The sequence below is a fragment of the Piliocolobus tephrosceles genome, chromosome 21 (genome assembly GCF_002776525.5).
Source record: "Piliocolobus tephrosceles isolate RC106 chromosome 21, ASM277652v3, whole genome shotgun sequence".
Lineage (NCBI taxonomy): Eukaryota > Metazoa > Chordata > Mammalia > Primates > Cercopithecidae > Piliocolobus > Piliocolobus tephrosceles.
Window position 1 is genome coordinate 4,461,510 of NC_045454.1, and position 27,922 is coordinate 4,489,431.

The 27,922-nt window shown below is 47.2% G+C and overlaps 1 protein-coding gene and 1 long non-coding RNA gene across 2 annotated transcripts in view; both read left to right on the forward strand.

Moving 5' to 3' along the window:
* Positions 1-7,967, forward strand: part of ZNF8 (zinc finger protein 8) — a 62,352-nt gene extending 54,385 nt beyond the window's left edge. The window contains 3 exon segments of the mRNA XM_023197535.3: positions 5,590-6,960; positions 6,963-6,983; positions 6,986-7,967. Coding sequence (XP_023053303.2) covers positions 5,590-6,960; positions 6,963-6,983; positions 6,986-7,140 — 1,547 coding nt within the window. The 3' untranslated portion in view covers positions 7,141-7,967.
* An 8,513-nt stretch (positions 7,968-16,480) lies between these two features.
* LOC111530363 lies at positions 16,481-25,492 on the forward strand. Its single transcript, XR_002727782.2, has 4 exons — positions 16,481-16,586; positions 17,231-17,359; positions 22,549-22,845; positions 24,794-25,492. It is a non-coding gene; the product is annotated as an uncharacterized LOC111530363 (long non-coding RNA).
* Positions 25,493-27,922: the final 2,430 nt, after the last annotated feature.

The window sequence follows — 27,922 nt, forward strand, 5'->3', positions numbered from 1 at the left end:
AAAAAAAAAAAAAAAAAAAAAAAGACAGAAGCATTTTTCTCGTTAAACAGGAGCCCCAAGTCTGCTGGTACTGACTTGGCGTCTCAGAGGTGCCAAGGCTGATTGCTCTGTGATTTTCCCAGGCTGTCCTTGGGATTACAGTGCAGCTGCAGCAGCTCCAGCCATCACAGTTGTGCTCCATGCAGGAAGGAGGGGAAGAGGTAGGAAGAATGCTGCCAGCCACATCTGTCCCCTTTTGACAGAACTCCAGATGTCACCTATTGGGATCTCTTTAGCCAGAACGAGGTCACCTCCACGTGCACTGACCCTAGCTGCTAGGGAGGCTGGAAAGCTAGGGGGTGTCTAGATTGTCATAATTGGCTTGGACAAGTCATGATCCCTTTGCTGTGGCTGGTGTATTGGTACCCTGACCACATTCTAGAGCAAATAGCATCTGGCCATGGGATGTACAACCAGCAGTGCCTGCAGACTAGCCTCCCACCCAAATACTTCTGATGCCACCCAGGGTTTTCTGATTCTGCAGAAAAACACGTGTGCCCCCATGACAGCGTATGACCCATCAACCGGGAGTGGGGTGAATCTGCTGCAGACCCTGTTCTCCTGCCCCTTTTGTTGGTTGTCACTGCTCCAGCCTGGGCGACAGAGAAAAACTCTGTCTCAAAAAAAAAAAAAAAAAAAAACAAAGGACAGATTTATTTTCTTATAGTTGTGGAGGTCAGTTCAAAATGGTTCATCAGGGCTAGTTCCTCTGGCAGCTCCCAGAGAGAATGCATTTCTGTCTTTCGCAGCAACTGGAGGCTTCCCAGACTCCTTGGCTCGTAGACCCTTCCTCCATCTTCAGAGTGCTTCAGTCTGACCCATTTCCATTGTCACAACCCCTTCCCTGACTCAGACCCTTCTGCTTCCCTCCTATATGGACTCTTTGGTCAGATTTAGGGCCCCAGCATAGTCTCCCATTTCAAGATTCTTTTTTCTTTTTTTTTGAGACAGTCTCGCTCTGTCACAAGGCTGGAGTGCAGTGGTGTGATCTTAGCTCACTGCAACCTCTGCCTCCTGGGTTCAGGCGATCCTCCTGCCTCAGCCTCCCAAGCAGCTGAGACTACAGGCATGTGCCACCATGCCCAGCTAATTTTTTGTGTTTTTAGTAGAGATGGGATTTCACCATGTTGGCCAGGATGGTTTCAATCTCTTGACCTCGTGATCCGCCCACCTCAGCCGCCCAAAGTGCTGGGATTACAGGCATGAGCCACCACGCCTGGCCCATTTCAAGATTCTTAATCACAGCTACAGTATTCCTTTTGCCACATAAGGTTCCAGGGATTGGGATGGGGACATCTTTGAGGGGCCATTATTCAGCATACCACATGATTAAAAGAGAGAGTAAATTTTTTTTTATTATTTTTAAGGAAAAGAAGCCTAGTCAATAGAAGAAGACCCTGTCTCTACAAAAAAATTTTAAAATTATCTGGCATGGTGGTGTGTGCCTGTAGACGTAGCTACTTATGAGGCTGATCACTTAAGCCCAGGAGTTCAAGGCTACAGTGAGCTACGATGGCACCACTGCACTCCAGGCTGAGCAACAGAGCATTAAAAAGATAAAGGAAAAGAGGCCGGGCATGGTGGCTTACGCCTGTAATGCCAGAATTTTGGGAGGCCGAGGCGGGTGGTTCACTTGAGTCCAAGAGTTCAAGACCAGCCTGGGCAACCTGGCAAAACCACATCTCTACAAAAAATGCAAAAAAATTAGCTGGGTGTGGTGTTGCATGCCTGTGCCTGTAGTCTCAGCTGTTCAGGAGGCTGAGCCCAGGAGGTGGAGGTTGCAGTGAGCTGAGATCATGCTGCTGTACTTCAGTCTGGGCAACAGAGCAAGACCTTGCCTCAAAAATAAAATAATGGTAAAGAATCCCTGTCCAGGCAGCTCCCACTCCCAGTGCACTCACAGGGGCCTGTGGGCTCAGGGATGGCTGGGCGATCTCAAGCCCCTCCTTGGCCCCTGTCACTCATCTGGCATCATTCCTTACTGGTTCTCTCTTGTGGCTGCTCAGCTTCCCCTGCTGCAGGTCACCTCCTGGCTGACTGCAGTCCCAGCTCCTTTCCCATTTCCTCTCTTCATCAACTGCTTACCCTCTCTCCCGGAGACTCCGTGGCTTCCCAAGTGCCAGGCTCAGTGAGTCATTCTGGGCAGCCGGGAGTCAGGCTGGAGTTGGAGCCTGTCTCAATCTCAGCGCTCTTTGCTGTTCCTGGCCAGGCCAGTTCACTCCACTAGTGTTCTCAAGTCCCCCTCCTCCAGATGCTCTTCCGCACTCTCCCAGCAGGCAGCGTTAGTCTTGGCCAGGGTCACAGTGTTGTGTGCAGTCTCCGTGTTTCGTCCATGTTGTCTCTCAGCCAGTCTCCTGGCTCACGAGCCTGTTCTGTGGATGCTCCTGAGGACCTGCCATGTGCTGCTGTTTGTGCTGTGGATGCAGCAAAGAATGACAGGAAAGGCTGAGCCCTCACTCAGCATCTGGGAGATGGAAGTCTGAGAGATAGATGCCAGTGCCAGGCAGTGATGAGGCCATAAAGGAAAATGCACCTGGGGAGGGCGAGGTGGGGTACTCATGCCCCAGGACTGGCAGGGAGGCCGCTCTGAAAAAGTGGCTCAAGCTGGAGCACAGGGAGCAAGGTGGCCAGATGGCCGGGGATGAGGGTTCTTGGCAGAGGGAGCAGCAGGTGCAAAGGGCCCCAGGAGGGAGTATGGGGGATGCATTGGAGGGATGTGAGGAGCCATGTGGAGCAGAGTGGGCTTGGGGCAAGAGTCAGGAGGTGAGGCCAGCCAGGGCATGGTAGAGAAGGGCACAGGGTCATATCCATCCTCAGAAGTGACTGCAGAGTGAATGGAGGAGTGACCAGGACTGGCTTGCAGTGGGGAAGAGGGTGGGTCTGTTTGGTTTTACATAATAGCTTTATCGAGATACAATTCACATACCGTAAGTTCACCTATTAAAGTGTATCATTCAGTGGTTTTCAGTATATTCTCAGATTGTGTGCATCTATACTATCTAATTCCAGAACATTTCTTTTTTTTTGAGACAGAGTCTCGCTCTGTCGCCCGGGCTGGAGTGCAGTGGCCGGATCTCAGCTCATCGCAAGCTCCACCTCCCGGGTTTATGCCATTCTCCTGCCTCAGCCTCCTGAGTAGCTGGGACTACAGGCGCCCGCCACCTCGCCCGTCTAGTTTTTTTTGTATTTTTTAGTAGAGACGGGGTTTCACCATGTTAGCCAGGATGGTCTCGATCTCCTGACCTCGTGATCCGCCCGTCTCAGCCTCCCAAAGTGCTGGGATTACAGGCTTGAGCCACCGCGCCCGGCCATTCCAGAACATTTCATCACCATCTTAGTCAGCTTGGGGTACCATGACAAAATACCACCGCCTGGGTATCTTATACAGCAGACATTTATTTCTGACAGTTCCGTAGGCTGGAATTCTAAGAGCACAGTGCCAGCTGATTTGGGCCCTGGTAAGGACCCCTTCTCGATTGCAGAAGGCTGCCTTCTCTCTGTGCCCTCGTATGGCAGAGAGAGGAAGCAAGCCCTGTGGTATTTCTTCTTATAAGGTCACTAATCTCATTCTTTAAGGCCCCACCCTCATGACCTAATCACCCCCCAAAGGCCTCATCTCCAAATATCCTCACATTGGGGATTAGGGTTTCAACACAGGAATTTTGCTATTGACATTCAGTCCATAGCTGTCACCCAAAAGTCACCCATTAGAGGTCACTCTCTGTCTTTCCCATCCCCTGCCAACCAGTCACCTACCTTCTGTCTCTGTGGATTTGCCTGTTCTAGACATTCCATATGAATGGAATCTTCTAATTTGTGACCTTTGTATCTGGCTTCTTTCACTCAGCATAATGTTTTCCAGCTTATCCACGTTGTAGCATATGTCAGTACTTTTTTCTTTTTTGTGGCTCAATAATGTCCCATGGTGTGGATAGACCATGTTTTGTTTATCCATTTGTTGAGGGGCATTTGGGTTGTTTCCACTTTTGCCTGTTAATTAACAGTGCTGCTGTGAACATAGTGTGTAAATTTTTGTGTGAAGTGACTTATATTTTATTTTATTATTTTTTATTTTTTTATTATTATTTTTTTTTTTTGAGGCAGAGTCTCGCTCTGTGGCCCAGACTGGAGTGCAGTGGCCGGATCTCAGCTCACTGCAAGCTCCGCCTCCCGGGTTTACGCCATTCTCCTGCCTCAGCCTCCCGAGTAGCTGGGACTACAGGCGCCTGCCACCTCGCCTGGCTAGTTTTTGTATTAGTAGAGACGGGGTTTCACCGTGTTAGCCAGGATGGTCTCGGTCTCCTGACCTCGTGATCCGCCCGTCTCGGCCTCCCAAAGTGCTGGGATTACAGGCTTGAGCCACCGCGCCCGGCCGTGACTTATATTTTAGAAGAAACCTCTGGGTGCTATGTAGAGAGTCAATTTTTTTTTTTTTGAGACAGAGTCTCGCTTAGTTGCCCAGGCGGGAGTGCAGTGGTGTGGTCTTGGCTCACTGCAACCTTCGCCTCCCGGGTTCAAGTGATTCTCGTGCCTTAGGTTCCTGAGTGGCTGGGACTACAGGTGTGCACCACCACTCCCAAATAATTTTTGTATTTTTAGTAGAGACAGGGTTGGCCAGGCTGGTTTGAACTCCTGACCTCAAGTGATCCTCCCGCCTCGGCCTCCCAAAGTGCTAGGATTACAGGCATGAGCCACCGGACCTAGCCAGAGAGTCAAATTTGGGGGCCAGAGGTGACTGAGCAGGAAACCTGGCACCTGGCCAGCTTCAGCTCCTCCAGCATCTCTCCTGTTGTCAAGCTCTCGTTCCTTCATTCCCTTGAAACGTTCCTTCAGCATTCACTGAGACAGATGTTTTTGAGCTTCTGCTACTTGTCATTTCTAGGCACTGGCTGTGAACATTCTAGTGTGGTGAGGTGGACTGGGAATGAATGAACACATAATGTGTATTTTGGTCAGGACGAGAGCAAATGAGGGGGCTTGAGAGGGCTTAGGGAAAGCAGGAGAGCCTGGCTTATAACAGAGTCCCCGTCCTAATCCCCAGAACTGGTTATCTCGGATACTGGGTGAGCAAGAGGGTCAGAATCAGAAAAGGAGATGTGACAACAGAAGCAGAGGTGACTGAGAGAGATCTGAAGATGCTGTACTCGGCTCCAGAGGTGACGGAAAGGGCCAGGAATGCAGACGGCCTCTAGGAATGAGAAGATGCAAGGATTTTCCCCAGAACCTCCCGCAGAGAAACCCCCCTGCCAACACCTTGATTGTAGGACTTTTGCATCCCAGAACTATGAGATGATAAGTGTTAAGTTACAGCAGCAAACAGGGAACTCATACCTTCACTTCATTGCCAGCACATGACCCACAGCAGGTGCCCAGTCAATGTTTGTTAAATGAGCAAAGCTGTGTTTGATGTTAAAATACGAAGAGAATCAGGGGACTTGCCAGGGCAGCTTGTTAGGACCCCAGTTCAGTATCAGGCCTACGGTGTTGGAGGCCTGTCCCCCTTCCTTTGTTTTCTCCCAACAGCTCAGAGATCTCTGGGTTTTCTTTCAGGCTGGGAGGCTCCATCTGAAAGCCAAGCATCACGCAAGGAAGAGGACCTTCCTGAAGAGCAGCCATCCCGTGTCACAGGAAGGGAAGGATTCCCGACAGGTGCTCCTCATCCCACCACGTTAGAGAAAGACGGGGAGTGTCAGAGCCAGGGTCTGGCACTCAAGGAGCAGAGTAACTTGAAGCAGTTGGAATTTGGCCTCAAGGAAGCACCAGTTCAAGATCAAGGCTACAAAACTCTCAGACTTGGGGAAAACGGCGTCCTGAGTTCAAGCCCAAATCCATTCCTGGAGATCTCGAGAGGAGAGTATTTCTGTACCTATGACTCACAGGTTACAGACTCAGAACGTAACTCCAGCTTAGTCAGTCAGCAGACAGGCTCCCCAGGAAAACAGCCCGGTGAAAACAGTGACTGTCACAGAGCTTCCAGTCAGGCCATTCCAGTTACGGAGCTCACAAAAAACCAGGCGCAGGACAAACCCTACAAATGTACCGACTGTGGGAAGTCGTTTAACCACAACGCACACCTCACTGTGCACAAGAGGATTCATACGGGAGAAAGACCTTATATGTGCAAGGAGTGCGGGAAAGCCTTCAGCCAGAACTCCTCCCTCGTTCAGCACGAGCGTATCCACACTGGAGACAAGCCCTACAAGTGCGCCGAATGTGGGAAGTCTTTCTGCCATAGTACACACCTTACCGTCCACCGGAGGATTCACACTGGGGAGAAGCCCTATGAGTGTCAGGACTGTGGGCGGGCCTTCAACCAGAACTCCTCCCTGGGTCGGCACAAGAGAACACACACTGGGGAGAAGCCATACACCTGCAGCGTGTGCGGGAAATCCTTCTCTCGGACCACTTGCCTTTTCCTGCACCTGAGAACTCACACCGAGGAGAGGCCCTACGAGTGTAACCACTGCGGGAAGGGCTTCAGGCACAGCTCATCGCTGGCCCAGCACCAGCGGAAGCACGCAGGGGAGAAGCCTTTTGAGTGCCGCCAGAGGCTGATCTTTGAGCAGACGCCAGCTCTCACAAAGCATGAATGGACAGAAACCCTGGGCTGTGACCCACCTTTGAGTCAAGATGAGAGGACTCACCGGAGCGACAGGCCCTTCAAATGTAATCAGTGTGGGAAGTGTTTCATTCAGAGCTCTCACCTCATCCGGCACCAGATAACTCACACCAGAGAGGAGCAGCCTCATGGGCGAAACCGGCGGCGTGAACAGTCCTCGAGCAGGAACTCAGGTCTAGTTCAGCATGAACACTCGAACTCCAGAAAGAGCTCTGCAGGCGGAGCAAAGGCAGGGCAGCCAGAAAGCAGAGCCCTGGCTTTGTTTGACATCCAAAAAATCATGCAAGAGAAAAACCCCGTGCACGTCATTGGAGTGGAAGAGCCTGCTGTGGGCGCTTCCGTGTTATTTGACATCCGAGAATCCACATAGGAGAGAGACTTTGCTGATGACTTTTAACCACAGGTACAAAAATGTGGTAAGTCCACATAATGTACTCATGAAAAGAGGGGCTGGGGGTAGAAATGTCATCGGTGACTTCTGACTTTCTGAGGAAATGACGCTTCCCAAGCACCCAAGGTTGGTTGGTCCAAATCTATCAAACTCAGTGCCCTCTTTAGCGACATCTTTTGTGACATTCCTTCCATTACAGCACGGTGAGTTCACAGGTAATATAACCTACCCACCTGTGTAATGTCAAGAAATCAGTATGCAACCCTGTTTTGTAAAGGATCATTAAAATGAAAGTAATTTATGGTAGAGTAAATTGTAGAGTAACGTGTACTGACTTGGTGCAGTATTTCTCCTTGTCACTGTGGGCCCAATTTTGCCAGGAGACCTAGGACAGTAGCCTGTTGCTTGCGGACTGGTAGAGGGTATGATGTTGACCATGGCAATACTGTAAGGGGCCTTCCCACGTGGAACGTGACCTTCCAAAGTAGTAACCAACTCTTGGAAACGTTTTTAACAATACAATGTGCTATTGCATTTCTGGGAAATTCTGGGTAAATTCCAGGCATACAGCAGTTAGCTTGTGCTTATGTGTGAAGTCAAGTTAGGTTCTCAGTTCATACCCTGAGATCTGTTGATGTGGTCCACTGGGGGCAGTTCTGTTCCTCACCATCTTTGCAGCATGCATGGCTCCTGCCCACGTTTCAGCCACACCCCCAACCCAATTACATGACTAGCCCCCATGAAATTTCACAGCATTCCCTGCAGGGGAGTGTCACAGCTCCTCTTGAAAAACATCTGGTGTTGCTATGAGCCAGAGGTTCTTTTTTTTGTTTTTTTCTTTGAGATGGAGTCTTGCTCTGTCACCCAGGCTGGAGTGCAATGGAGCAATCTTGACTCACCACAACCTCCGCCTCCCAGCTTAAAGCAATTCTCCCGCCTTAGTCCCCCGAGTAGCTGGGATTACAGGCACCCGCCAGCACGGCCAGCTAATTTTTGTATTTTTAGTAGAGATGGGGTTTCACCATGTTGGCCAGGCTGGTCTCAAACTCCTGACCTCATGATCTGCCCACCTCAGCCTCCCAAAGTGCTGGGATTACAGGCATGAGCCACTGTGCCCAGCTGAGCCAGAGTTTCTTAACTGGTGGTGCTCTTGCCTCCAGGGCACATTTGGTGACATCTAGAGACATTTTTGGTTGCAGTGCCTGGAGGAAGGGTGCCACTGTCATGTGGTGGGTAGAAGCCAGGGATGCTGCTCAACATCCTATCATGCCCGGGACGGCTCCTCAACAAAGGATTCTCTCGCTCCAAATGTCAGTAGTGCCAAGGTGGAGAAGCCACCTGGGTAATACCCAGCCCAGAAATGCAGCTGACATTTTTAAAACTTCAAGCCGGGTATGGTGGCTCACGCTTGTAATCCCAGCACTCTGGGAGGCTGAGGAGGGCGGATCACTTGAGGTCAGGAGTTTGAGACTAGGTTGGGCCCATGGTGAAACCCCATCTCTACTAAAAATACGAAGGTTAGCCAAGTGTGGTGGCGCGTGCCTATAATTCTAGCTACCTGGGGGAGGCTGAGGCACGAGACTCGCTTGAGCCTGGGAGGCAGAGGTTTCAGTGAGCCGAGATCGCACCACTGCACTCCAGCCTGGGTGACAGAGCAAGACTCTGTCTCAAAAAACAAAAACAAAAACAAAAACAAAAAACTTCAAATTGATTGATCAGGGCCAGACTAGAAATCATATAAACTTGATTTTAACAGATGGTGTCATTAGCTAGTTTATACATGATGTACTTTTTAGTACATCCTTTACTGTTTTGCAGCATTCATAATTGATGTGAAATAAGGAAGATAATCCATTGTTGTTATTATTAGTATTATTTTTTTTGAGACAGGGTCTCACTCTTTTGCCCAGGCTGGAGTCAGTGGTATAATCACTGGTCACTTGCAGCCTTGACCTCCTGGGCTCAAGTGATCCTCCCACCCCAGCCTCCCAAGTAGCTAGGACCACAGGCGTGCGCCCCCATTCCTAATTTTTTTTAATTTTTTGCAGAGACAGGGTCTCACTGTGTTGCCGAGGTTGGTCTCAAACCTTGGCGTCCCAAAGTGTTGGGATTATAGGCATGAGCCACTGTGCCCAGCCACTTATTTTTCTGAATAACCTTTAAGGATTTATTGTGGACATTTTCAAACATGAGTAGTATGTTTTTGCTGGTACGTCCACCTACCCCCCCCCCCCCCTGCCCTGGATGTATATATAACCATGTTCGTCCACTGGGACAAAACCATTTCACAATCATACTAAGCTGTCATTTCGCATTTTTGCTGTGCCCTGATAGTGTGAAAGCCATGCGGGTAAAACTGCCGAGGCTGAGTTCAAAGCAGGGCAGTAGCCCCGAGGGTGTTCATATTCTTCTCCACTGGGCATTGCAGTAAAGAAAAAAGAATTTCACTTAATTTCTTTTTTTTTGAAACAGAGTCTCACTCTGTTGCCCAGGCTGGAGTGCAGTGGCACAATCTCGGCTCACTGCAACCTCTACCTCGCGGGTTCATGGCATTCTCCTGCCTCAGCCTCCTGAGTAGCTGGACTACAGGCGCCCACCACCACGCCCAGCTAACTTTTTGTATTTTTAGTAGAGACAGGGTTTCACTGTATTAGCCAGGATGGTCTCGATCTCCTGACCTCATGATCTGCCCACTTTGGCCTCCCAAAGTGCTGAGATTACAGGTGTGAACCACCGCACCTGGCCCTCTTTTTCTTTTTGAGATGGAGTGTTGCTTTGTCACTCAGGCTAGAGTGCAGTGGCACAATCTTGGTTCACTGCAACCTCCACCTCCTGGGTTCAAGCAGTTCTTTTGCTTCAGCCCTCTGAGTAGCTGGGATTACAGGTGAGCGCTACCAGGCCTGGCTAATTGTTGTATTTTTAGTAGAGATGGGGTTTTACCATGTTGGCCATGCTGGTCTCAAACTTTTGACCTCAAGTGATCTGCCCACCTCAGTCTCCCAAAATGCTGGGATTGCAGGCGTAAGCCACCGCGCCTGGCCTACTTTCACTGAATTTCTGTGATGACACAGAAAAAATTAATTTTGTTAAATCTCAAGTAGAACTATATTGTCATTATCACATCTAAACAGATATCAAATATCTAGTGTTCAAATGTTCTGGGTTGCCTCATAAATTTTGTTTTGTTTTCTATTTGTTTCATGGTAATCATAATCTAAACAAGATCCACACAGTGCATTTGGTTGGAATTTTTCTTTGTTTTTTTTTAAATAGAGACTTGCTGTGTCATGTGGTTCACTGCAACCTCCCAGGTTCAAGCAATTCTCCTGCCTCAGCCGCCCCTGTAGCTGGTACTACAGGCATGCGCCACCACACGCAGCAAATTTCTTGTTTGTAGAGGTGGGGTTTTCCTACATCGCCTAGGCCACTTTCAAACTCCTGGGCTCAAGTGATCCTCCCACCTTGGCCATCCAGAGTGCTAGGATTACAGATGTGAGCCACTGCACCCTGCCAAACAGCAATTTGAATAACCGTGTTGGAATGTCTGAGCATTGGAACTCATTAGCATCAGAACTTCCCGTGCCCATTCTTGCTTTTTGGATGCTGGGAGTGTCACAACTCAGCCATTCAATCAAAGCAGAGCTGGCTTCCAGGATGCCAGAGCCAGCTTTGTGGTTCATCTCTAGAGGTTCAACAGGACACTGTGGATGGCCCAGGTTCATTTCTCTGCACTTACCTTTTTGGGGTTGTCCTCAAAACATTGCCCGTGTCAGCGCTCACTTTTCACAGCAACTCTGGCCTCCTACTTTGACCTGCGCCATTTCTATCCCTTTAGATAACCTTCCATTCGCATAGCTAAATGCTGCGTCCTCAGACACTGCCACAATAATTGTTCTGTGAGTCAGTACCATTTTACAGATAGTCAAAATTAGGCACAGGACAAAAGTTAGTAGTAACTAGAACAAAAGTAACCAGCCCAAGCTAGGAAGTGGTGGAGTTAGAATTTGATGTCAGCACCCAGCTGACCATGGCTTAAACAGATTAAGCTTTGTTCAAAGGCTGTCTTTTCAATGGCTCAGCTGTGTCATAGCCAATGTTTTCTGCAGTTCTCTCAACCTTTCCATCGTGGTCATGGGGAGACTACTATGGCTCCAGCCCTTGCATCCACAGTGAAGGCTGAAAGAAGGGAATGGGGAGGCCAACACTTATCTCTGATGATGTTTAAAGGAAACACATTCCCAGAAGCCTGCAGCACATGGTCCCCTAAGTCTCACTGGCCACGGATGGGTCAGGGGGCCACCTCTAATAACAGCGGGGCTCAGAAACCTCGTATTTGCCTTTCTAACCTCTGTGGTGGAGACAGGTAGGAGAGAAGTCTTGGGAAGTGGATGATGGAGGCAGCTAGCCGTATCTGCTGCTTTTCTCCTTCCAGCTCTTGGGAGAATTGCTTGTGCTCCCCATTCCCTTGGTGGCAGCTCACACCTCAGACCCGCTGTCCGCCCCTACTGCTTCACAGAAGCCACTGCAACCACCGTCCAGGGCACCACCTCTGGTGTCGTCTCTCGTCATCCCCAGGACTGTGAAGCCTGCTAACCTCTCTGCAAAGCTCCATCTCCTTGCATTGTGGGGTTCCTTCCAACTCTTCAGGGACTTCTCAGCCTCCCGTCACCCCTCCTCAGTGTTGGGGTCCCTGGGGTCTTGTCCCAGAGTCCACCTTGTGCTGCACGCCTTCCCCAGGTGTCGTCCACATCCCTAGCTTTGTGCTGCTGACTCCCAAATCAGTCTGGTGCTTCTGAGATTTGGGCTTCAGACCCAGACAACTGCTGCGTGCTGCTGGGCAGCTCCCCGAGGTGTGCCAAAAGCTCCCCAAACCCAGCCTACCCCAAACAAAACTCATTTTCCACCCAGACTAGTCTCTGCTTCCCTGATCCCTTTCCTGGAGGCTGTTTCCACTCGCCAACCCTTCATGGAAGCCAGAAAATCAGTCATCAGTTTTCTTGACCTCTCCCCTTCCTCACTCCATGGAGTTAGAGGTCCTGTTGATTTTGCCATGTAAACATTTCAGATTTGCTTACTTCATTTCATCCTCACTGCCACCAACAGTGCAGGACGGCCCTAAGAGGAGAAGCAATGTGCTACCAAGCAGCCCAGCCAGAATGTGAACCAAACAGTCTGGTACCAAAACCCTATTCGTGATCATTCCTCCTTTCTGCTCCACCAGCAGTTTGGGGCACAGGCTTGGGAATCCAGATAGGAAAGCCCCTCCCCTCTGAAGCGGTGGGACCAACAGTGACAGCATGGTTCTAGACAGCTGTGGAAGTCAGGCCTGTGACTGCCTCATTCCCTCCACCTTGGCCCCCAAAATGGCCAGTCCTGAAGGGGTCACAGTTGATACTTCTCCGAGAGGGCATGGGGTTGGCTGAGGTTATAGCAGCCTCACTGGGTGGTAAACTGGGATTAAGCAATCAACCGGAACTCAGCGAGCCTTGAGTTCTCAAAGGGGGTGTGGGAGGGTTCTTATACGTCTTCTGTGGAGGGCAGTTTATCAGTCTGTAAATGACAAATACATAAACCCTTTGTCTCACCAAACCTGCTGGGAATGAATCCTACATATATATTTATATGTGTGCAGGCTACATGGTTTTCATTATGCTATTGATTTTAAAAGTAAAAATTTAGAAACAACCTCCTTGTCCACCATGGGGAACTGGCTAAGTCATTTATGGTGGAATGGTGATCATATTCGTAAAAATGAAGACTCTTTATATACAGCTTGAATATTCCTTATCGAAATGCTTGGGACCAGAAGTGTTTCAGATCTTTGCATATTTTCTGTTTCTCATTTCAGTCCACATTTTCTAAACATGATATTCCTACTGATTTCCTTGTAGATATTTTGAAACAGAGAAGAAACTCCTCTGTGGAAATTACTGTTAACTAGGGAAAAGACATAGTTTTTTCTTTTCGTAAAAGTAATGTGAGTTCTTTGTAGCAAAACTTGGAAAATGCATAAAAGTAAAAATATATATATATGAAAACTTGTGTAAAATTCCTTATACTTTAGCCATCTATAGATGGTCCTTACCATTAGGATTTTACTAATTTTCCTTGCAATTTTTTCTTAAAATATACATGTGTGTCTACACATACATATAGTGTACATTAAATTTTACATACACTCAGAGGAATATATATGTGTATAGTTATCTTGTGTTTAGAAATTTGGAATCCCTTCTAGTTCTCTTGTAACATATGCTTACTATATTTTGATTATTTTCTCTATGAATTTCATGTAGCTTTTTAAATTAACATTCAGGAGGATTGTAACAATGTGCTCTCCACCCAGTATTTTACCAGCCTTGAGTTTTCTCAGAGGGGCATTGGAGGAGTTCTTATACATTTCCAGTGGGAATGTGAATTGATACAACTTCTGTGGAGGGCAGTTTATCAGCCACTATGTAAATTACAAATACATAAACCCTTTGTCTAAGCAAACCTGCTGGGAATGAATCCTACACATATATTTGTATGTGTGCAGACTGTTTGTACATGGTTTTCATTATGCTATTAATTTTAAAAGTCAGAATTTGGAACCAACCCTCCGTGTCCACCATGGGGAACTGGCTAAGTCATTTACGGTGGAATGGAGATGATAGCCTTAAAAATGAAGACTCTTTATGTACAGGTTGAGTATCCCTTATCCAAACTGCTCGGGACCAGAAGTGTTTCAGATTTCAGATTTTTGAATTAGGGATCCTCAAACTATGCTAATGTGAGAAAGAGCTCCAAGATAGTTAAGTAGATAAAAGCAAGGTGTCAAACTGTAGAGTATGTTTCCATTTATGTAAAGAAGAAACAGGCTGGGCGGGGTGGCTCACGTCTGTAATCCCAGCACTTTGGGAGGCTGAGGCAGGTGGATCACCTGAGGTCAGGAGTTCAAGACCAGCCTGACCAACATGGTGAAACCCCATCTCTACTAAAAATACAAAAGCCGGGTGTGGTGGTGCACACTTGTAATCCCAGCTACTCATTAGGCTGAGGCAGGAGAATCGCTTGAACCTGGGAAGTGGAGGTTCCAGTGAGCCAATATTGTGCCATTGCACTCCAGCTTGGGCAACAAGAGCAAAACTCCATCTCATTCATAAATAAATAAATAAGAAACATTTGTTTATATGTACACACAATCTCTGAAAGAGTAAAACTGTCAAGCATACTGGTTGGCCAGGAGAATTGGGAGGACAGTGATGAGGAATAATTTTCATTCTTTATCCTTCTATATTTTTGGAATTTTTGAAACATGTAAAATTATTACCAGTTCAAAAAATAAATTTAAATTAAACAAAAATCTTAACTCTTTCAAATTAAAGTAAGTTTGATAATTTCTGTCATTGTTTACTGTCTGCGTCCCCCACACAATCTTCACATGAGCAGAGACTGTGTGTTTTGGTCATATTCATACTTGTTCTATATATACTCGTGTGTGTGTGTTTGTGTGTTCAGTTGACAAACAGTTGAGTGTAAGACAGCTTTAACTCGATACCAAAGATGTAAGATAAAGGTCCCTGGAAGGTGGCTGTAGCTCACGCATACATTTCCAAGTTACTTTTAAAAATTTCCTGTATCAGTGAGCCCCAATTATGAAAGCCCCCTACATACAAGTTGTAGCCAACAGCCAAGTCCATTTCCAGTGTTATTTGCATGTCCTCCAAGGTATTCAGGTTGTTTCTGCAATGGGTAACTGGAAAGAAATCTGTTTCCAGTCTGAAAAAGCAGTCTCCCGTAGGTCTCTTGTAAGGAAATCAACATGGACATCTTCCAGAATGCACTGTACAACATGGTAGCCACTAGCCATGTATAGCTATTTAGATGTAAATGTGTGGTTTTTTTAAGTTAATTTAAATTTTTGTTGTTTTTCATTTATAGCAACAGGGACTCACTATGTTGCCCAGGCTGGTCTTGAATTCCTGGGCTTAAGTGGTTCTCCCACCATGGCCTCCCAAAGTGCTGGGATGACAGGCGTGAGCCACCGCGCCAGGCCGATAACTGATAGAATTTTTTTTTTTAATGACAGAGTCTCACTCTGTCGCATAAAAAAATAATTTTTATCTGTTTTTATTTTTATTTATTTATTTTTTTGAGATGGAGTCTCACTTCGTCACCCAGGCTGGAGTGCATTGGCATGATCTCGGCTCACTGCCAGCTCCCCCTCCAGGGTTCACGCCCTTCTCCTGCCTCAGCCTCCCAAGTAGCTGGTACTACAGGCGCCCGCCACCATGCCCGGCTAATTTTTTGTATTTTTAGTAGAGACGGGTTTTCACCGTGTTAGCCAGGATGGTCTCGATCTCGTGACCTCGTGATCCGCCCGCCTCGGCTTCCCAAAATGCTGGGATTACAGGCGTGAACCACCGTGCCCGGAAATAGCTGATAGAATTTTTAACGACCCTTGTGATGATCTGACCGTGGTAGCAATAGGGAGGGGTAACCCGAGTCATTTTGCACATTGGGAACCTCCTCACTGGGTCATACAGGCCTTTTGTGTGTAGATGGAATTATCATGTCCCAGACTGTACCCGGGCACCTCCCTCGATTAAGGTGATTTGTATCATGCAGGGCCTGCCTATTATTAGGGAGTCTCCTGAACACAGGAATGTATAGGGACTGCATACACCTGTTGCTCAATTTCTAGCAAAATGGCTGGAGGTAGGGGATAAATAAATGGCATTCACACGGTGTAATGCCATGTTTCAAAAAGTTTTCAAAAATTGTTCAGTGGAGAAATGTGCAGGGTCAGTGGAAGAAAACAAGTGTGTAAAGTTAGATTATGATTGTTTTATACTCTATACGGACAAGCCTAAATTGGAGGGCATTTTGGAAAACTCGCTTGGATACATGAAAACTGCCAAACTAGATCCATTCTAGATTGAAAGCAACTCGATACAGTAGAGTGTAATGCGTGTTTAGTTTGTGCTTGAATAAAAGATGAAAACTACATAAGACATTGAGACAACTGGAGAATTTAGCATACGGACTGGGGATTGGGTACAGGCTTCAATGTCGTTACTTGGGTGAGTGGAAGAACGTACCTGTTCTTAGGGGACATCTGCTTAAGGATATACAAGGTTGGGGGGGGGGAATATCTCCAAACGATATACTTTTATATCTATGTGTGTACATGTGTGCGCGTAGAGAAAGAAAAAAGTACGCTGTATATTCCAAAGAACATATAAAACCATGGATGTCAATATAATTCCCTTTACTTGCGCTGCCTGCGCAGAACCGACAGGTTCTGACCATCTGCAGCTCCCACGCTCCCCTTCCGGCCCCGCAGCGCTGGGAACTCCATTTCCCAGAAGGCCTTGTATCCCGTGCATGGCCGTTTCCAGGCAGGAAAGCGAAGGGCCTTCTGGGAGGTGAAGTCCTGGGCGGCCGCTGGCCACCAGGCGGAAGTGCGTACCGGAAGTGCCCACGGCGGTGTGTAAGACGCAGCCGGGCGTGCGGACTATCGCGGCGCCTGGCTCTGAGGAGGCCGCCTCAGTGGTGAGTGGTGTGTGGAGGAGCCGCGAGGGTGAATGATTGTGAGGGATGGAGAGGCGCCCTGGGCTGAGAGTGCTGGCGGTGGGAGTGAATGAGTGGGCGGGTGGGACCTGTGAGGGAAACGCGACCCCGGATCGGCGGGGACTGAGGCGCGCGGGGTGCGTGAGGGCGCGCCCTCCCGTGTCTGGCCAGGTGTCACCGCTCATGCGCCCCTGGGAGGGGAGGGTCCTGTGCTGCAGGCCGAAGGAATGAGGGTCGTGACCAACTCCATAAACCACCGGAGGCTCTGTGAGCAAACCGCAAACTGTTCTCCTGAAAGCAGGATGTCGGCAAACTGACAAACTGCCTCTGCCCCCAGAAGGAATGCTGGGGGGCAGTCACGCCCCACGTCCCCTGCTCCTTGAGGTTATCTACAGGGACATCTGGAACCTGGTGAACAAAGCAAGCAGTCACGTGGGCCTGTGTAAACTCAAATAGCTGACCGACAGTTACCCCTTCCTCCCTATTCACTCTACCTAATAAATATGAAGGGCTGTAAAAGCTCAGGGCCCTTGTTCCCCAGAATCAAGGAGCCCCCTGACCCCTTCTTTCAAACGGATCCTTTTGTCTTTGTCTTCATTTCTGCCTTCGTCCTCCGTTTGGTCCAGAAGCAACCCTGACAAGTAGTGCCCGACCAAGGACCTGAACCAGGAAGGTCTGCCAGAACAGAGAAAGTGAAACTGATTAGAGGACCTAGGAACCCCTGGAAGGGAGAGTCTGCCCGTGGAGAATATAAGGTCAGTTCCCTGAGGAGTTTCTGAATCAGGGTAACATGGGGCAGAATTTGTCTATTGAGGAGCAACATTATGTGCAGCTGCTTAAAGTTTTACTTAATCTGGTGCTCAGGTTAGTTCTCAAACATTAAGCTTTTACAGGAGGTTATTACACATAACCCATGGTTTCTGCAGACAGGTACCCTGGCTGTGGAAAATTGAGACCCAGTAGGAGAAGGATTGAAACGAGCTTATCAGAAACCTCTTAAAGTGGATCCTTCTGTTTCTCTGCTTGGGGTTTGGTCTGTACTGTCCTCCTGCCATTGTCCTCTTCTTATTCTGCCGGACAGCAGGAGCTATGTTCTGAATCTCAAAAATGGAAAGAATCTTTTGTCTCACCAACAGTGCCCATTGAAAATGGTAAACAGGAGAGGGAGGATGAGAACTGGCCTGTACTGCCCCCAGTAGCAGAAATAGAGACCCCAATACAAAAAATTCTGCGTGCTGCAGCCATAGCTGGCGAGCCACTAGGACCTTGTGCTTTTCCTATCACCTTAAGGCCTGATCCAAATAATCCATAGTGGTTTATTCATGAACACACTCCAGTAAAATTTAAATTAGTGAAATAATTAAAAGCTAGTGTGGTTAATAATGGAATACAGAGCCCATTTACTTTAGGATTGTTAGAATTTGTATTCAGCGCTGTGTGCTTCCCACCCTTTGATATAAAGCATTTAGCTTGCACTTGTTTATCTGCTAGTGCATATCTGACATGGAATTTAAATTGGCAAGAAATGTGTGCAGACCAGGCTAGACAGAATCTTGCCGCTGGCCGTGGGAACATTACAGAGGAAATGCTGTTGGGTAGTGACTCTTATTCAGACCTGGTGCAACAATTCCACTTCCAGATGCTGCTTACCATCAGTGTGCCTTGGCCGCTAAGCATGCCTGGGCCACCATTCCTGAGAAAGGGGTCCCAGTACAATCTTTTCCGCATACCAGGCAGAAATCACAAGAGCTCTATGCAGTTTATTGCATGGTTACAACAGGCAGTGCAGCGTCAAATGCCTCATACTGCTGCTGTGAAAATGCTTACTTTGACCCTAGCTTTTGAAAATGCAAATGCAGGTTGTAAATGTGCATTAGCACCTGTGAGATGTACAAAGAGCTTGGGAAATTTTCTCAAAGCCTGTCAGGATGTGGGAACTGAACTGCATCGTTCAACAATGTTAGCTCAAGCAATGGTTAATTTAGTAGTGAACAAATCTGAAAAGGGCCAAGGGTTGAGCCCTAAAGTGGGAAAATGTTGTAATTGTGGAAAAACTGGACATTTCAAAAAAGAATGCCATCAGACCTCTAGGCAGAAGAGATCTTATAATGCAGTACCTGCCCCCTCCCCAAACACACACACACACACACACCAGGACGCTGCCCTTGCCATAATAAAGGAAATCATTGGGCTAATCAATATTGCTCAAAATTTCATCAGAATGGCCTGCCGCTGTCAGGAAATGAAAATGGGGCCTGGGCCTAGGCCCCTCAAACAATGAGGGCATTCCCCATCCAGGCCACAACCCCGCTACAGGGGTGGGTTCCTGGAGGAACATTGACTCCCTCTGCTCTGGAGCACCCGGGAGTGCAGGATTAGATCACCCAGTCAGAGAAAGGGTCACGTTAGTTGGAGGAGACAAACCCACCAAAATTCCCACCAGCATTTGGGGACCTTTGCCAACAGGATATAAAGGATTAATTTTAGGCCAAAGCCATCTTAACTTACAGGGCATTACTGTGGTCCCCGGGATTGTTGACTCTGATTATGAAAGAGAAATTCAAGTAATTGCAATGTCACAACATCTTTGGGTTTTTAAACCTGGGGAATACATTGCTCAGCTATTGCTTATTATTATTATTCTCTGCAAATTACACCCTTCTTCACAAAAGGAGAAAACAGGAAATCAAGAATTTGGGAGTACAACTACACAGGGAATTTACCTATCCCAACCCATAGCTTTTAATTGACCCACCTGTGCAGTGCAAATTAAAGGAAAGAAGTGCTATGGACGTGTGGACACGGGAGCAGATGTTTCAGTAATATCCAAAAACAATTGACGCCCATCTTGGCCCCTGCAATTAACTTCTACATCCTTAGCGGGAGTAGGAACAGCTCAAAGTGTTCAACAGAGTGCTGAAATTTTACTTTGTCTCGGTCCAGATGGACAGCCATGTACTTTTCAACCTTATGTTGCAAATCTCTGGGGCTGAGATTTACTTACAGCATGGGATATGAGACTTACAAATGAAAAGGTTGATAATCCAGGATTTAAAATATTGAAGGAAATGTGATATCAGAGTGGGAAAGGCTTGGGAAAGTTCCTACAGGGAAACCCCAATCCAATATCGATAACTGGGCAAACGGATAGGACAGGGCTAGGGCATCAGAATTTCTGATAGGGGTCATTGATACTTCTCCACCCACTGCCTTGCTGCTAGAGTGGCTGACTGATAAACCTGTGTGGGTGGATCAATGGCCCCTATCACAGGAGAAACTGACTCAACTCCATCAGCTGGTAAGAAAGCAGTTGGATGCAGGATATACAAAAGAATCAGTGCTTGGAATTCACCAGTATTTGTGACCCCAAAAAAGTCAGGAAAATAGCAACTGCTGCATAATTTGAGAGCTATTAATGCACAAATTAAACCAGTGTGTGCATTACAGCAAGGTCTGCCATCCCCGGCAACCATTCCAAAAGATTAGCCTCTTGTAGTAATAGATCTTAAAGACTGTTTTTTTACTATACCATTACACAAGAAGGACAAGCCTCAATTCGCCTTCTCTGTGCCTTCTGTTAATCAGAGACAGCCTGTCTCTCATGATCAATAAAAAGTTTTATTGCCCCAGGGCATGCTCTGTCCTATGTTCTGTCAGCATATTGTAGGAAAAGCATTGAAGGAGTCTCAGAATATGTTTCCCACCGCCTACATCATTCATTATATGGATAATATTTTTTTGGCCACTCCTGCAGATCAAATGTTACACCAGTTATTCAGAGAAATAAAATGGGCTTTAACTCAACGGAATCTCAAAATAGCTCCTGAAAAGGTGCAAACAACCTCCCCATACCAGTACTTAGGTACTACTGTTACTGAAAAAAGTATTTAGCCTTAGAAAGTAGCTCTTTGTAAGAACAAATTACAAACTCTGAATAACTTTCAACAGTTATTAGGGGATATTAATTGGCTGCACCCAATGCTAGGTATTGCTCCTTATCAACTCACTCATCTCTATCAAACCCTCCAAGGAGATTCTTCATTAGATTCCCCTCGGCAACTTACTAAGGAGGCAGAAGCTGAATTACAGCTTGTAGAACAGATGCTTCAGCAAGGACATGCCTCCCGGCTACAACCACAAAAGACTTTGCTTTTGTTTTTTCTTCCTATCCCCCATTCTCCAGCAGGACTTTTAGGTCAATTCATAGACAGAATTATAATGGTAATAGAACGGCTTTTTTTATCCAAACAGAAAAATCTTTGCAAGTTTATCTTTCTTTAGTCACACAACTTATAACAATAGGCAGGCATAGATCAAAAATGCTTACAGGGTATGATCCTGATAAAATTATTGTTACCTTGGATTCCCAACGACAGGCTGAGGCCTGGAGGTGTCGATTGCATGGCAGATCACTTTCCCTGATTTTGTAGAAATAATAGATAACCATTATCCATCAGACAAAATTTTGCAATTTTATAAAATTCACCCTTTTATTCCCCCTGTGATAACTCATCACAAACCCATTTCAGGTGGACAGACCTATTTTACCGATAGCTCTTCCAAAAGCTGCACAGCCATTTATGGACTTAAACATACTCAAATAATAAAGACCCCTAGAGTTTCAGTTCACTCCGAATTCATGGCAGTTATTCAGGTTTTAAAGCTCAAGCTTTATTTCCTATTGTCTGTAATTCAGCCTGTTGTAAACATAGCTAGTTGCATTAAAACTGCCACTATCAAGAGCACCTTAAAACCAGAACTGCTTAACCTATTTCTGAGACTCCAAAAAGCTGTTTGCTCTCATGCTGCCCCTTTTCATATTTCTCATATCTGATCTCACACGCAATTTCCTGGGCCACTATCTCTAGGTAATGATACAGCAGATAAATTCATCAGTTCTGTATTTCAACAAGCCCAAGCTTCCCATGCTTTACTGCATCAAAACACCTCTGCCCTTACTCGTTATGTGTCATCTGCCTCGCAGCCAGGTTCGAGCTGTTGTACAAGCCTGCCCCACTTGCCAGCATATCCCTGGTGTTGCACCCGTGGAAGGATGCAACCCATGAGGCTTGGCTCCAAATGAAATCTGGCAGATGAATGCTACATATAGAGAGAGAGCAGCCTTTGGCAAACTCCGCTATGTTCATGTACCTATAGACACTTACTCCCATATATTACATGCCACATGCCAAACTGGGGAAACAGCTGGTCATGTCTGATGATATTGTCTGTCATCATTCACCCATATGGGGGTCCCTAAACAATTTAAAACTGACAGTGGGCCTGCTTATGTTAGTCATGCTTTCCAAATTTTTTACAGTTGTGAGCAATCAATCATAAAACAGGAATTCCATACAATTCCTGAGGGCAAGGTATTATTGAGCGGGCACATCAAACACTACAACGTATGTTGAAAAAACAAAAAGAGAATAGGAGACCAATTACCACCTCAAACAAAATTACATTTAGCCTTGTTTACTACTATTGTTATTTTTTTTTTGAGACGGAGTCTCGCTCTGTTGCCCAGGCTGGAGTGCAGTGGCACAATCTCGGCTCACTGCAGCTCCGCCTCCTGGGTTCACGCCAGCCTCCTGAGTAGCTGGGACTACAGGCGCCCACCACCACACCCGGCTAATTTTTTGTATTTTTAGTAGAGGCGGGGTTTCACCGTGGTCTCAATCTCCTGACCTCGTGATCCACCCGCTTTGGCCACCCAAAGTGCTGGGATTACAGGCGTGAGCCACCGCGCCCAGCCGCCTTGTTTACTTTAAATTGTTTGACTCCTGGTATGGAGGGCAAGACTCCAGCAGAACGACGCTGGCAAGTGCTAGAGGAAAAGAGGCAAGTTTATCCAAAAGTGTCATGGAAATCCCCGGAAGAGGGACAATGGAAAGGCCCGGTGGATTCGCTGACGTGGGGACGAGGGTATGCTTGTGTTTTACAGGAGATGGACAAACCGTGTGGGTGCCCTCCAGGTGTGTGTGACCATGGAATGGGAGACCAGAGGGATCCATGGTATTCAACCATGGGCCTGTTCCCCCCAGTACGAGCCATGAGCCAGCGGAATCAGAATGCGAAGACAGAACAAGGGCCGACCGGAGTCACAATGACATCCAACCCCATAACATGGGGACAGATCAAGAAAACCACACAGGAAGCTGAGAAACTGCTGGAGCGCCAGGGTCAGGCAAAAACCCCTGACTCCATGTTCTTGGCCATGCTAGCTGTAGTGTCCTGTGCGGTATGTTTCCCCTGTGTAGAGGCAAAAACATATTGGGCATATGTTCCTAACCCACCAGCAGTGCGATTGGTACTCTGGAGTGACACTCCTCCTGAAATATATCATGATCAGGGAGCGTGGGCACCAGGACCCCTAACTCCCCCTGACACAGAACAATAGCATCAATTACACCGCCCCATTGGAAGGACTCCCTTTATGTATCACCACGGATATGTCACTGAGCTGCAGCTGTCTTGCAGTCCAATCTTCGGCATGGTTAAGTCACCACGGAAAAATTATGTATTCATTAGGCCTCAGCTCCATTAATGTTACTGGTGTGTTCACCAATCACTCCCGGCCCCGTCACTCAAATTGTATTGATTATACGGAATGGGCTGCCTTTGATATTTCTCACCCCTCTCCTTGGACCCACTGTCTTGGCCCCTTGGCCAGACAACTCTGTGTGAATGGGAAACATTGACTGGGGTCCCCGTGGCCATTTAGATGGGAGAGATGAAAATCAGATCTCTTGGCACAAACTTCACTGGCACTGGTGGCGGACTTTCAACACCTCTTCGCCACGTCACACTGGGATTCAGTCCCCCAGCTGGCTGCACAACTTGCTTGGCACGGGACAGGCTTTAGCCCGGCCTTACCTTAGTGGCGTCATCTAGGAAAAAGAGGCCCAATCCAGGAATCAATATGGAAAGCAACACTCCCATTTATGAATAACAGCATCTGGGTCAGAACATTATCCAATAATAGTAATATTACTCAACACAGTTTTAATATCACCTTTGTAAAAAATGTTACCAATTTACGGTTTGTGGGGTTTTTTTGTTTTTGTTGTGGTTGTTTGAGATGGAGTCTCGCTGTGTCACCCAGGCTGGCATGCAGTGGCGCGATCTCGGGTCACTGCAGCCTCTGCCTCCCGGTTTCAAGCAATTCTCTGCCTCAGCCTCCCGAGTAGCTGGGATTATAGGCGCCCACCACCACACCAGGCTATTTTTTGTTTTTTGTATTTTTAGTAGAAATGGGATTTCGCCATCTTGGCCAGGCTGCTCTTGAACTCCTGACCTGGTGATCCACCTGCCTTGGCCTCCCAAAGTGCTGGGATTACAGGCGTGAGCCACCACACCTGGCTGGTTTGTGTTTTTAATCCCTATGTTTTTCTAGCATCTAAGAAGGAGCAACTCCAAGTAAACATCACCCAACTGACTTGTGACTCTTGTCAACTGTATCACTGCCTCAATCATAGCACAATACAAACACACAACATCCCCACTCTAATAATTCTGGGTCATATCTCTGGGTTATGGATCCCTGTCAATTTATCCAAACCTTGGGCTGCCACCCCTGCTTTACATTTTGTAAAACTCCTTACCCAGCTCACTCATCATGCACATAAAGCCTTAAACATAGTAATTTTTACTGTAATCTCAGTCACACTAATAACCTCAGTTGTAGTGTCCTCAGTAGCACTACATAGTTCTATTCAAACAGTCCAATATGTAGAAAATTGGACATGTACAGCCAACCAGGCATGGATGCTTCAAAATAAAATTAATACCGAATTACAAACAAAGGTAGCAGTGTTAAAGACTACTGTTCTGTGGCTGGGAAAGCAGGTACAAAGTTTGCAATTGCAGCAGCAATTGCACTGTCATGTCAATCATACTCATATTTGTGTGATCAATTTGGAATAGGACCAAAGTGAATATCCATGGAACCTTGTAAAAGCTCATTTGCAGGGAGCTTTTACATCCAGTATTACTTTTGATACCAGTAACTTACAGAGTAAAATTCTTAACTTGAATAAGCAAACTCAAAAATAACAGCCCTCTTTTAGAAACTTAAACAGAATTCCAGCAGGACTTAGAAAGTCTCAACCCCTGGACCTACTTAAACATAACCTCAATGTCTCTTTTAGAAGAATAATGCTGTTATGTCTCTGTTTTTTTGCTCATAGTCTATAGGATCGGGTGAACCACCAACCAGCAATTGAAAGCTGCACAGCCTGAAATTACCTTTATTCAATTAATGCAAAAACAAAAAGGGGGAGATGTTGGAGGCCGAAGGAATGAGGGTCGTGACGAACTCAATATACCACTGGAGGCTCTATGAGCGAACAGCAAACTGTTCTCATGAAAGCAAGATGCTGGCAAACTGACAAACTGTGTCTGCCACCAGAAGGAATGCTGGGGGCAGTCATGTCCCAGGTCCCCTGCTCCTTAAGGTTATCTACAGGAACATCTAGAACCTGTTGAACAAAGAAAGCAATCGTGGGCCTGTGTTAAATAGCTGACTGACAGTTACCCCTTCCTCCCTATTCACTCTACCTAATAAATATGAAGGGCTGTAAAAGCTCAGGGCTCTTGTTCCCTAGAATCAAGGAGCCCCCTGACCCCTTCTTTCAAACAGATCCTTTTGTCTGTGTCTCATTTCTGCATTTGTCCTCCTTCATTCGGTCCAGAAGCAACCGTGACAGTCCTGCATGTGTTGATGCCACCTGTCTGTGCAGGTGTGACTTCAGCTGTGTGAGTATCCCTTATACCTGTTATCATCACTGCCTATTCGCTCTTCCTCCAGCCTCTGGCAACCACTAATCCATGTTATGTGTCTAGACTTGCCTCTTCTGGATACTTCATATAAATGAAGTTATACGATATATGGTTTCCTGTGTCTGGCATTTTACCACCGAACATGTTTTCAGAGTTCATCCATGTTGTAGCATGTATCAGTTTTTCATTCTTCTTTATGGCTGAATAATACTCCATTGTAGGCCGGGTGCGGTGGCTCATGCCTGTGATCCCAGCACTTCAGGAGGCCGAGGTGGGCGGATTATGAGGTCAGGAGATCGAGACCATCCTGGCTAACACAGTGAAACCCCGTCTCTACTAAAGAATACAAAAAATTAGCCGGGCATATTGGTGAGCGCCTACAGTCCCAGCTACTTGGGAGGCTGAGGCAGGAGAATGGCATGAACGCAGGAGGCGGAGGCTGCAGTGAGCTGAGATTGTGCCGCTGCACTCCAGCCTGGGCAACAGAGCAAGACTCTGTCTCAAAAAAAAAAAAAAATACTCCATTGTATGGATATACCAGTTTGTTTACTCATTAGTTCATAGACATTGGGGTTGTTACCAACTCTTCTGATATTATAAATGCTACTGCTGTGAACATTCATGTACAGGTGTTTGTGTGGATGTATATTTTTAATTTGGGAAGGGGAGGCCATGGATGGGACCTAGGCTTGTGAAGAGCCTGGCCTGGGTGTATCTCTTTGTCCCAGGAGCGCCTGTGTGTATGGCCGTGACCACACCCTAACCCTTGCTGCCTGTGCTCATTAGCCGTGCTTCATTTCCAGAATCCCAGGCCTGGGCCCCTGAAGTCAAAGCCAGGAGCCTAGAGCCGCACTGGTGTGTAGGATAAAAGAGAAGGGGGCAGTGGCCCTGGAAACAAACCTGTCTCTGCAAGAGTCACTAGCAACCTGGGACCTCTGCCCAGGACTGAGACCTCAGGTGCCCCCTACCCTGTAGCTGCTGAGGCCAAGCAATGTGGAGACAGAGCAGCGGGTGAGGTGATGGAGCCTGAGGTGCCAGGTGAGGTAGATGGTGGGGTGGCAGTCACAGTGGTAGAGGGGGCAGGTACAGGGCTAGATATTTTCAGAAACCAGATATCCCTCTAAAACACACCCTGCTTCTGCTTCCTTCATTCCACTGCCCTGCCTTCCTCAGCCTGCTCTAGGCCACTACCTCCTCACAGTTCTCCTGCCTCCCATTGCCCCCTCATCACTCTCCACTCAGCATTGGGTAGAGAGGGTCTTTTACCCCTGACTGGTGAGGCCACCCCTCACTTTAAACCCTCCATCACTGCCCAGGCCATCAGAGTATGGTTGGCAAACTCTTCTGTAAAACACAAGCAGCAGGCTGGGTGCAGTGGCTCATGCCTGTAATCCCAGCACTTTGGGAGGCCGAGGCGGGTGGATCACCTGAGGTCAGGAGTATGAGACCAGCCTGGCCAACATGGTGAAACCCTGTCTCTACTAAAAACACAAAACATTAGCTGGGCGTGGTGGTGCATGCCTGTAATCCCAGCTACTCAGGAGGCTGAGGCAGGTGAATCGCTTGATCCCAGGAGGTAGAGATTGTGGTGAGCCGAGATTGCACCATTGCACGCCAGCCTGGGCAACAAGAGCGGAACTCTCAAAAACCAAACAAACAAACAAAAAACCAAGCAGCAAATGTTGTCAGCTTTATAGGCTCAGAGGGAAAACCAAGGATGTTACAAAGGTACCTATCGAGAAAAACACATGTCCATACATTTTATTAATAAAATCCAAAACTTCATTAAATGTAATTCATTCCTTAAATTAATCAATGAGCAAAAAGCTTTTCACAAGAGGTTTCATTTTATAGACAGGAAACAGACCCCAAGGGATGTGAGCAGCCCAGAATCACAGCAGAGAGTGGTGAAGATCTGATCCTAGATCTGACAGACTCTACCATCATACTTGCCATTCTCAGCTTAGGAATAAGATGAGGAGGAAGGTGTAGGTACTGGGCAAATCAGGGCCCAAAGAGTCTGTCAGTACTCTTGCCTCTGTGGGAAGGAACAAAAGGCCCCACCTCTGCCCTTCCTTCCTGGGAGTCTCTGTTAGGACCTGAATTCAGTACAGCTGGAATGATCAATTTTTCTCTCTTTAGAGCACTCACCCACTTGACATCTCACTTTGTTCTCACATAGTCCTCATATAGGTATCCTGTGGCTGCTGTCCTTGAAACCTGATAGCATGGAGCTGAGGCCTCAGACTATAACAGGGCACATAATTTTGCATGAAGTTCAAGAAGAGGCTGGGCTGGGCATGGTGGCTCATGCCTGTAATCCTAGCACTTTGGGGGGCCGAAGAGGGTAGATCACCTGGGCTCAGGAATTTGAGACCAGCCTGGCCAACATGGCGAAACCCTGTCTTTACTAAAAACACAAAAATTATCCCGGCATGGTGGCAGGTGCCTGTAATCCCAGCTAATCGGGAGGCTGAGGCAGGAGAAGCGCTTGAATCCGGGTGGCAGAGCTTCTAATGAGCTGAGATGGCACCATT